Below are 12,976 nucleotides of genomic sequence, written 5' to 3' on the forward strand. Positions count from 1 at the left end.
TGTCGTAGAAAATGTGACCATTTGACAGGTAATGACGGCGACATTGTTTGACTTTTATTGTCAACCATTGGCCGTCGTTTTCACCGGCCCCCGGCCCCGGACCGTCAGCCGGCAGCTTGTTGTCTTTCTGTTTGAGATTTCAATTACCCATAAATGTTTCCTCCACGCGACATGCGCTCAGCTTTCGATTCGATGTGGACAAACCATTTTCTCCGCGGGGTTTTCGTTTCGTCCGCAAGTGGAACATTTTTTGGATCAACCCCGAAGCTGGCGAAAATAACGCTAAACGGTGCTCCTTAATGCAAATTTTCACAAATGCATATGCGACTTTTGCGTCTTCGAAAGTGCGCTGCTGGGCTTTAAATTAAACGTAACCGGGCACATCATCCCGACGACCAACTGCACGCCGCTTCGCCGGAAAAGTATTTGCTGCGAAGAGGTGTGAAGTAAATACTCACGCGTCTTTGTGTCTGGTGGGTCCTACACAGGGAACCGCAAACCAATGGCCAATGCAAATGCAATGCTTGCACCTGGGAAAATGCTTGCCACCATTGTGGCCACCCCCCGGTTGGCTAGAAGTATGCGCTGGCAATGACTCCCGGGGCGCACAAAGAGAAGAAGCATAAACATAAAAATCGAAAGCCATCGGTGGTTAGCGGGTTGGCCATAAAGGAGCGCACCCAGTGCATCCGGTGCAATGTGGTGCGCCCGGTGTGCGATGCACCGATAACGGCCCTCACCTGTGTGTGTGTGTGCGGGGGTATTATTTGTGATAAATTTGCATCAACAACATCGAATCGCGCCCGCGCACCCTTTGCGCTGTATGCAAATATTTACTTTCGCCGCTGAACCTTTTACCTTTTGGGAATGCGTCGAGTGGCACACTAGAAGTGCATCTAGCGCTGGCGCCATAGTGGAACCAGCATCGTTTGTTTTTCATCGGCCAGCGATGTTATGCTACCGCACACGGTTCGATGACATGCCCCGGGCTAGCTCAAGTTCACAAAAATTGGAACGCTAGAATATTGAACAAGAATTCGAAATTAGTTCACGTTTCATAATACGCGTCATGCTACGAATTCGCTCCGTTCCAAATATTTCGCAATCGATTTCAGCCGCCCGCCAAACATTCCGGGGCCACACTTTAGGTGGAGCATAAACGCACAAATGTAAATACCGGTTTAGTGGGCGAGGATATCGATCGAGAGCATCGATACCCGCCGATACGCGCCGGGTAGATCTTAAACGAATTTCGATGGTGGAAAATTGGATCGCTAATTGAGACCCGCTCGGAGTGTTGATGATTGGGGGAACACATTTCGCGAATCGCTCTCAGAGGCCTCCTCAGTAGCGGTTGGAGTGGTATTTTCCTCTCATAGACACCACATCGGTGAGACCCGCAAAAGAGCCGATCGTCTAATAACGGCAAGTGTTGATACCCCAAAATGGTACACCGAACGGGTAATGCAATAAACTTGATACGATCTGTGGTCTTCGGTCCACTTATGAATAAACACCATTTATTGGCTGTGATCAGAATTTCGGTGTGCTACGCAACCCAAAGTGACACATTCCGTTCCCATTCAGAGAAAGCGTTCATCATCCTTGGCTTGGTTCGCTTTTACGATCGGTTTCGTTCGCTAGAAGATCTTCCGAAACCTTTACCTTCTCTCGAAATTCCACAAGCCGCTGCCGCTGAAGATGTTGGGAAAGTTGCACTTGAGAAAGACAAAAACCCGCTTTTCTTACAGAACCGATCGTCCTTCTGGGCGAAGGGCTTTTAGCTGGTGGCGCGGCCCGCGAGTGGAGGAGTGCACGAGCGCACGACAAGTAGCTAGTTTCACTTTCCGACCGGCCACTCCGTGAATCCGGAGCGTCACATGTGCGAGCTGCGTTCACTTGACACGCTTCGTAATGGGCCTTTGGCGTCGGTTCCGGTTCTTCCGGGAAGCGTGGTCGGTGGCTCGCTCACGCCTCACGCCTCGATCGCGGCCTTTCTTCGATCGCGCTCGAGCCACGAAAGTCGTGTAGCATCTTGATTTCCGGAAAATTGAAAGAAACGTGCTCGAGCACGGCGTCGAGTCGGGCTAATTTCACTTGGCCCTTTTTTAACGATGGTCCCACCGGCCCAAAAAATGGTCGCGCGCCCGTCTTGCGGTGAATTACCAAATTTCTCGCGCCAACGTCAGAGAAATGTCAAAATGATAGACGAAAGCACGGATGGCTTGGCACGCAAAAATTGGACGGAACGTTGGTTAACCTGTCAGCCGTAAAGTGTTTTGACTGATTTAATAGGGGTGCCAGGCGTAGCATTTGGTCAGAAAACTAATTCTAAACCCGCGAAAGTGGCTCACACGTTTGGCGAGAAAGAAATGACCCATTTGTCTTAGTCCGGCGGTCGGAACGCGGTCCCGTCGTCGATTCCGAGTCGTCAATGGCCATTAAAATCTATCACTTTCTTGGGTAGAAAACAAGGGGCCCTCAAAAAAAGGGGGGGAAAATACGAAGCACACAAGCATGTTACTTTTAACTGTCGTTTTCACCATTAACCGCGGCCGATAGTGCGGTGGGCCGTCGATAGCGCGTCTCAGACTAATGCGGCGGTGACAGTGAAATCCAGCTTCGTGGTCCGCGGTCGCGATAGTGTCAACAGACGGAATCGGTAATGGTTTTTTCGTGTGTAATTTTGATTTTCCACCTGGTCTTTTCGACTGTCCGGGCCGCTGATTTGCCTACTTTCCTATGGAGCGGCCTTTTTCTTTCTTTCATTCGTTCGTCTTCCACTTGCTCGCGGTCGCTTCGCGTCTCGGCCCTTCCGCCCTTCCCTCTCCAGGTAATTTAAACCCACAAGCTCGCGCGTGAAACTCCCTCCTCTCGTGGTTTCCTCCGCTCTTTTCCGCCGCTGCCCACGAGCGGACCCTCATGAGCCGGCCTGCTCACTGCAGCGAGCGTCGCGCCCGCCCCCTCTCGTCTTCGCCGCAGGCAGAGGGGCGTTCGAGCTCACTCATTTCAGCCTTCCTCATCCCTTCCTCAGGCGGAGGGGTACCTCGGTCACTCAAAATTGTTCACTGGGTACGAAAGACCTCTGACACCACCCCCTCGAGACAGGTCGATAAACCGCTGTCAGATGGTTATTATTCCACCGGCATCGACCAGCCGCCCGGAAGATCGGGAGGCACGCGTCGCGGGAGAACCAGCGGGGGTTCAATAACGCACCCCACGTGGAACGACGACACGGGGATCAAAGGAACGGCGCGTGTACTAACCAAAAAAAAAGAAACAAAACGGGAACCACCAAATAAATAAAAACACTACCCCCAGAACGGTACCGCATTATGGCGGGCGGCGAGTTCCGTAATAATCGTACGGCCAGGAAGTGGCCGGACCCGGTGACCGCAGTACGGGAAACGCTCACTTTCGCTCCTCCACGCGAGTACCGGTTTGCGGCTTTCGGCTTACTAATGCGATGCGTGACGCTGCCAGGCTGGACCCACGGGGTCCAGAGCCCAGTCTGTCTGTCCGCCGGACGGTCGCCGGACCAACGGAACCCATCAGGAACCCCCGCCCAGAAGAAACTGTTTCCTAACGGTTCTTGGCCGTTTATGCGCCGTTTGTGGCAGCACTATTGTTCCCCTCGGTACCACCTCACTGAGGTGGCCACCTCTCTGTGGTGTGTGTAAGTTTAAAATTCGGCACTAGTCGAGTTGGACCGTGCCTCGCGTGCCACGATGTTTACGAATCACGCTCTAGTTGAGATTTTACTATTGCAATAAAATATTACGAAATGCCGTTCGGGACCAATCGGGAGTCAGTCATCAGCCGCTGAACGTGATGTGGCTCGATTGTAACGGGAGCTCACAGAACAGTTCTACTATCTTCGCAACTGCAACGATGTGGCCGAAAATCGGCCATTCCGGGTCCGCGAGTTTAACACGCAAACGCCACGGTGAACATGAATATTCATTACGGCCCGGCCCGGGTAGAGTGACATTTTTCGGCAGTCCGGCCGTACTTACACGACGTAAACGGGAACACGGGACTGCTGTAGGTGGACGAGAACAGCGCACTGGCGACGCTCAGCACGGCAAGGGAGGTAACGAACGGTGTGCTGGATGGCCCGGATGGATGCCGGTTCCATCTCCCCCGACGGCGACGATCTGCGCTGGACATCTGCAACGCGAGAAATAAGAAGACGTTTGCGTTAACTACTGAACCGAACTACCGAAACTCTGGCTCCGACTCCGACTCTGACTCCGGACTCGCTGAGTGTCTAATGAGTCTATCACGAGTTAGTAAAAAGTAAACGAGTACGAGGCAAAGGTCATAGACGAGGCATTAGCATAATGGTTTCAAGGTTTTTTCGCTGCTACTTTGCTGCGGGACCGCGCCGACATTATGCTGTAGCTCCGGAACTGGACCCCAACCGGGGCTAATTGGAGACAGAATCGTGCCACCGACCGACCGGCGACACGCTGCTGATAACCGACCGTCAGGACGATCCCTACACGAGACGGTGTCGAGAGGATGCCAAAGTCGGTTCGAAGTGGAGCGTAATTAGTTGCAGATTTCAAGCTGAATCCGAGTTGGGCCAGCGCACGTACAACGTTGATTCAGGGCATCCCACGATCCATGTTTCCTTGTTTTAGCGCATTCCAGCTCCATGTTGCCCACGTCAGTGCAGAGCCACGCCAGGGCCCTTGTAGGTGGCCGAGGCACACCGAGCGCCGAGTTATATGTTAATCAAGTTCAAGTTGAAGGTCACCCGCCGGCGAACGAACCAAGCAACTACTTAGCGACATTCGGAGTAGCTTCGGAGTTCGTGGTGGCTGCGTTATGAGATCGCTTCCAAAGCGTGGCCGCCGGCGGAATGGAACGCTATCTCGCGGCTGGTTGAGGCTGTCAGACTCTAAAGCTGTCAAAAATAATTCAAACGCACCCAAGCGCACAGAGCAGAATCGCAGCAGGCTCCGCTGGAGCGTCAACACTGGCCCGGGCACACTCGCTTCCCGGAGCATCCAAGATGGCTGGAATGCCTCGTGTGGGAATAAGTCTTGTCAAATTCTTCCAAATTTAAAAGGTTCCCGAATATGTTTCATGGTACGCTGCGCCAGAAGAATGATGTGCAGCAAGAGTTTCGGGTGGGACGCAATTTATGGAGGCGAAAGAAAAGTTTGGCCACCGGCTGGCGAACCCGTGACCCACCGTTCGGTGAAGGTTGAACGACCGAAAGCACCGTGAGTATTTCCATCATTTTCCACCGTGGCCCAAGACGCAGCCGGCAGCGCCAGAGAACGCAAGAACGAGGACGTTAATCTGCCCATGAGTGAGCGTTCGCTGGTTCTGTGGACCGCACCGTGAAGAAAAACTGGCAGAAAATCTAGATTAAAACCGTTTTCCTTTTTTTCTCGCTCTCCGCAGCAATTAATGGCGATGGCGTAGGGGCTGAGGTTGGGCGTTGGCCGTGCCGGTGGCGAAATTAAGCACCTGGACCACCGAGCTGGAAAGACGAGATCTCGGACGCACGATGAGCTTTATTTATTTTCCACGGTGCGGCTGCTCCACATCCTGCGAGTCATTGAAGTCGACGATGTCTTCCGACGGGGGTTCGCAAGTTCTTTGCCACGGCTTGCAGCAGAATGTACAGAACGCAAAGCGGCACGAAGCACTGTTCCCGACCGGCGGGATCGAGCCAAGCTGAGGGCCGATTCGCAACCGATGACGTATTACGGCTCGAGAGGATTACGTTAGTAATGGACGGGTAAAGACTGCTTGCGCCGTCCGTGGCACCCACAAGCTATTGCGCCCTGCCGGAGAAGGAACACACCTTATGCGCATCCGTGGCCTATAGAGACTTTAGCGCGGAGTTGCGCATCAGAAGTCGAAATTGCTTTCAGCACTTGGTAGTAATTGAGCCTGACAAGATTAATCAGCAGCAACAATCCGAACAACCGAAAGGGAGTGCGAATGCGAATGCGCCATTTAACCGGTAGGGTTGGCTGTCGTCGGGTCGGGTGCAAGTGCACCTCGGTGCATCCGCTTGCTGGGGCGGTAAGTTGCGATACCTGACAACGGTTTGACGCTTCCGTTGGAGCGTCGGACAAGAGCGTGAAAATTCCTAGCCATTTATTTTAAGACACAGAGAAGGAGGAATTGACCGTGCAAAGGGCCTCCAGGCCGACCGGCAGGAGACGGATTGCTCACAGTGTGGGAATTTAGTCATTGGTTAAGGATCGGAGAATTTGAATACAATTACAAACTGACTTAAAACTGATAATAATTTATCTTCCATAGGTTGATAAGTGTTTGGATTCCGAAGATGGGGCGCAAAATATAAATTGTAGCCGTCGCTGTATGGCACGTAGCACCTTCCTGGTAAAAACCAAATGTCGTTCAAGTTTTCAGCTTCAATTTCGCCGAAGAACCAATCTTTCCACGATTACGGCGGCTTCTTCATTTTCGAACATACTAGATCGATGCGTCGAGATTCGGAATTTTAAAAAGATGGCTGTATCTGCCGATTGGGACTTCCCAGTTTAGTTGTTCATTCATCATTACCTTGTGTTGATATCCGGTAAATGATTTCAGGTCGAAGAAAAAAATATTTCGGTTTGCAACCCATCTTTGAAAGGGTTAGACCATGCCAACATTTGTGCCTCAAAATGACGTTTTGCGGGGATTATTATTTTTCAGCCCCTGTTGAAGAAAACTGCTTCGGAATCGCACCAAATGCTTTTCGGGACTTGTGTTTGGAAGATCGCAGTGCTTTAAGTGGTTTAAAAAACTTCAAAATGGCGATTTTGACTTTACAAAAAAAAGCGTCGAAGGACTCCAAAAAACGGACTTTCTGATGGGACAGAAAGGTGTGGTGTTTCACAAGCTCCTAAAACCTAATGGAAACGTTAATTCCGATCGCTACTGACAACAAATGATCAATTTGAACCATGCATTGATCGAAAAACGACCAAAATGCAATTCTAGCGGGCTTCAATGGGGGCGCCTGGTGGCCCGTGGAATCAAGCACCATGCGCCCCAAAAAACAAAACTGTTTCAGGATACTATCAAATCACTTGGATGGGAGTTGCTATCCCTCCCCGCGTTATTCACCAGACTTGGTTCTTTCCGAATATCATTCATTTTCATCAATGGGACACGTATTGGCTGAGCAGCCCTTCGTTTTTCTACGAGAAAGTCGAAATGGAATGACTAATTAGTTTACTTAAAAAGTCGAAGAATTCTTTCCTCTGGGAATCCATGACTTAGCAGAGAGATAGGAGAAATGTATAGCTAGCAATGGCACACACTTTGAACAATGTAGAAAATCGCATTCAAAGTTTATAAACATTTTTGTGTGTCAAACAAATTCCGAATCTCGACGCATCGACCTAGTAAATGGCGTTTTCCGAGTCCCAAATACGACAATTAAAAAAACTTAAGATATAACGTTAAGGAGCAAGTTAAATACATATTTCTTGTTTAACCAATTGCACTTCTACGGATTATTCTTGATAGTATCTTGATAGTGCACCCAAGTGTCTTTAAGTTACGCTGTACTCTCAAAGAAAGTCTTCACGAGGCGCAACTGAACATTCTTATAGGTTCGTTCGACTGTGTTAGTTATGTCCATTAGCTTAATCAGCTTCATTAGTTCCATTAGGTTGCGATTGGTTCTACATTGAGATATTATTTTGATTTGTTTTCACCTAATAACTAGTTCGCCAAGGAAGCACTAGGTCCAGCGAGTAAGTCGATTGTCCATTCAGAACTCCGTCACAGACCAGCCCGTAACGCCGTAACGGTAAATAGCACTCACACGAGCTCTGCCGGGCTACCAATTTTAATGGAGTCGAAAATTTGCTCACTAACCCTAATTAAAGGCCATCGAAGCCATCACAGCATCAGCATCGTGGCCTGATCCGATAACATACCACGCAGCCCACTGAAGCTGATCGCTCGACTCGACTCATTAGGAGACCTTAATTCTGAGAGCCTCCGAGGCGACTCCGCCCCGAGGAGCGACGACGCCGCTGCAGATGATCGTCGCGTCCGATCGATGTCCTCCGTTGCCCGCGGTCGCCTCCTCCGATCCCAACCAGACCCAGAGCTTTGACCCAATTCGATGTGATAATTTATTATTTCACCGCAATCAGCGAAACCGGTTCCGCGTCGCCGAAGAATCCGGCGGATTTCAGCAGCAGCAGCACTCCACTGCGTCGTTCACTTACTCTTTTTTTATTCTTCCTCTATCTATCTCTCTCTTGTGTCCGAGTGCTCTGTTTTCTCTCTCTCCTTGGTGACATTGGATCGGGCATCGGATCGGGAGGCGCCCGAGCGCTGGTTTGTATCATAATTACGCCCCCCACGGGATCAGTTATTAACGGTTCCTTGGCCGAGGGGCCGGAAAAGAAAGCTCGTGCTCGTCCCTGCCCCTGGCTCGGCCACCATCCCTATCCGTTTCCGGTCACTGGAAGCTAATTAATCTCACAATTATCCGTCCGTCCGCAAGGCATCGTTTGCATGCCGCCACGGTGACCACGCGCATCATTGTTCCAAGCCCGAATGGGCCGAGGGCTCCCGATTGGAATGAGATCATCGAGATCGGGTCTGCGTAGTGGTCGGAAGTAATCGATCGTGGCTGTCGCTGCGACGGTGCACGATGCTATCATGCACTTCTGATCGCCTGTGAGTTCTCTTGAGACGATCGGATGGCCAACAAATCGGGTGACTGGCTGATTCCTATTGTAACCGTGCGGCTCATTAATGGTGGCATTATTTACGTTTGGTGGCGGTCTGTGGAGGCGACCTCAAAACGATTAATCAACCAACCTCCATCGCCCAGCGGCACGATACACACGGAAACATGTCAAATTTGCATTCCAAGCCCCAAGTGGAGCTGCAGCGGCAGCAGATGCAACGGAGGATAGAACGAAGTCGAACCGTTCCGGTTCGCGAAAAGTGGAGCAAACGGACCACAGGCGATTGACAGGCGGCAGTCGGACCTAACTGGATCCAGCCAGCGTCGGCCGGCCGACTCCTCATTAATGGCGAAAATCGAAGTGCGAAGAAAAGGAAAGGTAATAAATCTCATTTCCACTTCGCACATGGCGCTCGGGCGCGCAGCTGAAAGTGTGTTAACGGCGCTATCTTCCCGTTACCGGTGCCCGAACCGATCCTGAGGGAACTGTATCTGCGCACTCTCGTTTCGATTCGAACTCAAGATGGATACTAGTGAGGAGTAGGAGCCACATAAATCTGGAGAGCTTCGTTATGCTTTTGAATTTGACTGCTTAATGTCACTTTCGAGCTCCTGAGTTCACTTTCATCGCTTAATCACCTCCGGCGATGTGATTAGAAAGCTTCTTTATCGAACTCCTGCTTCGTCTGTCAATCGGTTTCACGGTCTGATGGCCACCGCCGTTGAGCGCAGGGCTAATGAACATTGCATCCCGTGCACGCTTAATCACGGCCGTGTCACGGGCCGGTGCGTGTGAAATGGAAACTCCGGTGCGCGTTGCATAACGAACCAGAAAGATGTTGACGCACCGTTGATGCCATAATTCCGGTGCGCCTTCCGGAGAGCATTACAGTCATCCGCATGAATCAATCTGAGGGACACACGGCAGCAAGTGTCCTTTTGGACGGTGAGCATCCGTGTGACGTGAACCTTGTAGACTCTGGCACGCCGGAACCAGAAGCACGCGGAAAGGATACGCTCGCATTGTTTGCTTATTATGTCGTTACAATCGGGCTCAACCGGGGCTGTCAGATTCAAGGCGACGGTCACGATGAGAATGTTATGTAAAACGCACGAAGGCTTCTTCGGTGGCGGCACGACAGATCCGATTGACCGCCGGCGACCGGTTGCAACAATGGATAATGAGAGATAGGGTAATGCATTAAAAAGCAAGAACCACAACCGCCATTAAAACCGGAAGAGAGCCGAGTTGTGCTGATTGATCGGTTGACTGTTTAATGATAGGGGACCCCCCACGGCACGATCTTCGATGGTGCTCCTCGTTCTAGATCGATTCACCCGTTTCCCGGACCGGGAGTGCCCCCGGGTGGGTGGATTAACACCGGCCGTCCGTCGGTGGTTCCTGGGGCCAATTAAATGTTTTTAGAACTCCGTGGCACACCTGACGCCGTGTGGAATCGACCTCTATCCTAATCCTACAGTACACGGAACCGGAGACACGGGTTTTTTTGGACCCGTGGGCAATAAAGTGGCATCCCCATCATCAGCAGCTCATCTCGGAGTTCACACGATCGTTCTAATGATCGCCACGGACGCACACTCCGCCACTAATATGCTGGACTCCCGACAGAAGAGTTGAGTTGAGTTGAACTTTGTGACCCGGCGCGATTTTAAAATTAGCCCCGAACCCCGATCCCCGACTTACCTTGACTTCTTTCCGCGGATTACGCGATGTCTTACTCGTGCTGTGTCTGTGGTATTCGTTTGGCGTTCGATTTTGCGGCTCTTCACAGAGCGCGATGGTACGGCTTATGCTCCGTTAGATCCACACCGGAAGTAGCAGCACGGCAACACGGTTGTCATGCGATTGCCCCATCAAACCGCGACCGGATTCGGAACCCCAAACCACTCACTCACTCACTCACTTGGACTGGCTGGTCTTGTTCTCTGGTTCTCTGCACGCACTCGGGAACCACTGCCAGGAACCGCTGGATCCACTGCCGGGAAAGCGCACGGACCAACACGACCTACGCACGGACACCTCGGCTAGCACTGGCTCGGCGGGCACAAACGATCGCTCTCTCGCCGCGGCCACAGCCAGGCACACTCCAACACACGCGCGCACTCCCGGACGCAAACGGTACGCATCACGCACTAACACCACGAACCGGCGAGGCTGGGATCACCATGGCAACCACGGCTCCGCGCGGCTAAGGTTCTTCGGCAGCACTTCAACACACTCGGATCTCGGATCGGATCACTTTCGCGCGCAGCTTCGGCGGGAAACTCGGCCTCCGGCCCACGGGGGGTTTTCCTCTACGATTTTTGTTCCACCCAACGCACACACACACACACACGCACACACAACACGAAGAGTGTTTAATTTCTTCTCTATTTTCCGTTACTGTTGTGGCTCATCGTCGTCGCCCCGTCGCCGTCTTTGTTGTTGCTTGAGGAAATGACGATAATTCTTGCGTTTTAATGCGTTTCGAGGGCCTCTCTCCCTGCTGCTGCTCTGGAACCGGCTGGAACCGGCTCTTTGGGGTGGCCCGCCCGCCGGGTGACCGTTAGTGCAATGGCTCGAGGCTCTAGGGGTGGGTTGGCTCTTGATTTTCCAACCACCCGTAGGCTAAGCGTTTCAGGACGCGGTCGATCGACGCGTAAAAGTGTGTGAGAGAGACACAGAGACAGAGAGAAAAAGAGAGCGACAGAGGGTAATTTTGCCTCTCACTGGCCCGGTTATTTTCCGGGTGCAGCTCCAGAACGCGCCCAGTGACTTCAATGCGGGCGAACACGCGAACTTTCAACCAAGCACACCGAGTGCGGTCTGCTGGTGCTGGTGGTCTGAGCGGCAACAATCCGGCCCGGAACCGTTATGGTGGTGGTGGTGGCGATCACAGCCCTACTTTGGGAGGCGGCGTTGTTTACTTCCGGAGAGAGTCTGAAAGGAGATCGAATTTTGTTGTGGGGAATTAATGTTGTTTTCTCCGGTTCCAGTTTCTTTTCCTGTTACGATTGATCGATCACGCAAGATGCGTCATAAAGTGGCATTTCCTTCGCTGCTGAGGCTTGCTCGTTACCTCAGACTAACCTCAGGCCGGCATCGATCGATCTCCTCGTTCTTAATATGGAGTCTTTGGAATTTATCAATCCAACGAAGTGCCCAGCTCCAATCTCAATCGGGTTCTGCCGAGCACTGGCCTGTTCAAGAGCCTGTTTCCCTCGGGTTTTTTTGCCTCTTCGCGATCACGCAACGGTTAACCACAACGGCTGGCAAATTCGGTGCCGGTGCTGCGAAGATGTTCTAAGCATCGCCTCGCACAAATCGGTCGATGGCTACGCAGAGATCGCGTTACCGTCCGCAGGCTCGTTAACAGGCGCGGCCTAGCCACTTATCCAGAACCTCACACCTCGCCACCGTGCCAGCCGTCATGTATTATGAGACATTCCGTTAGCGAAACCGCAGCCGATGCAGTCCGACGGGGAGCGTCGAGCGAGAAGAAATTCGCTGCGCCAGCGCCAGGTGTGTGCCCAGAACTGCGTTAAACGGCGCGAGAAGGCGGCTCGCGGAAGTGTTGGAATTTATAATTACAAAACGATGAAGCGTGGAGAGCGTGTGGGCAAAAAAATGCTAGGATGGCTCCGACCAACCAAATACCCCAGCCAGGCCAGGCCAGCCGGTGGGGAAGTTCGTGTCGGGAGGCCCGGGGGAACGAGCTACAAACATTTACTTACAGAGCGCCACCAGGCTCAGCGGCGCGAGACGCCCGGGCCAGCAGCAGCCAGAACGCAAGCATAATAAACTGTTATACGCGCGTAACGGGATTTAATTGAAAATCAATCCGTGGCCATTCTCTCCGACGCAGTTCTCTGTCGGGGTGCGGTGGGACGAGGGTACTTTCTTTTCCACCCGCCTTTCACCAGGCCGGGGCCGCACCATGAACTAGTCACTAGCGTCTGCGCGTGAGGCGCAATTTTAAAAATTAAGAACTTTCCAAATGCGGTACCTAATCCAGATTGATGGCCCGATACGGTTAACTAGCGGCGCACGGACGGAACAGAACAACAGAACGAATCTCTGGAACAGGTTCTTATTGGCCAAGGCGAGACCGGAGCCCGTCCGGCCGGCGGCCGGCTCGATGCGTTAAGTGGACGTGAATTGGAGGCTCTTCGGGAAGAGAACGTTTCCCAGAAATTCCCGAGTTCTATGGAGAAAGCCAGGCACTCGAATAACATTCCGGCCCCCTCAGGTTATTGTGTGCTTCGGACAGTATCAAACACACC

General features: G+C 52.1%; 1 protein-coding gene across 1 annotated transcript in view; it reads right to left on the reverse strand.

The window, feature by feature from the left end:
• Positions 1–12,976, reverse strand: part of LOC128270978 (serine protease filzig) — a 49,414-nt gene that overhangs the window by 31,193 nt on the left and 5,245 nt on the right. The window contains exon 2 of the mRNA XM_053008408.1: positions 4,017–4,170. Within this exon, the coding sequence (XP_052864368.1) occupies positions 4,017–4,170 (154 nt within the window). The remainder of the gene's footprint in view (positions 1–4,016; positions 4,171–12,976) is intronic.

This window comes from Anopheles cruzii, chromosome 3 (genome assembly GCF_943734635.1).
Source record: "Anopheles cruzii chromosome 3, idAnoCruzAS_RS32_06, whole genome shotgun sequence".
Classification (NCBI taxonomy): Eukaryota; Metazoa; Arthropoda; class Insecta; order Diptera; family Culicidae; genus Anopheles; species Anopheles cruzii.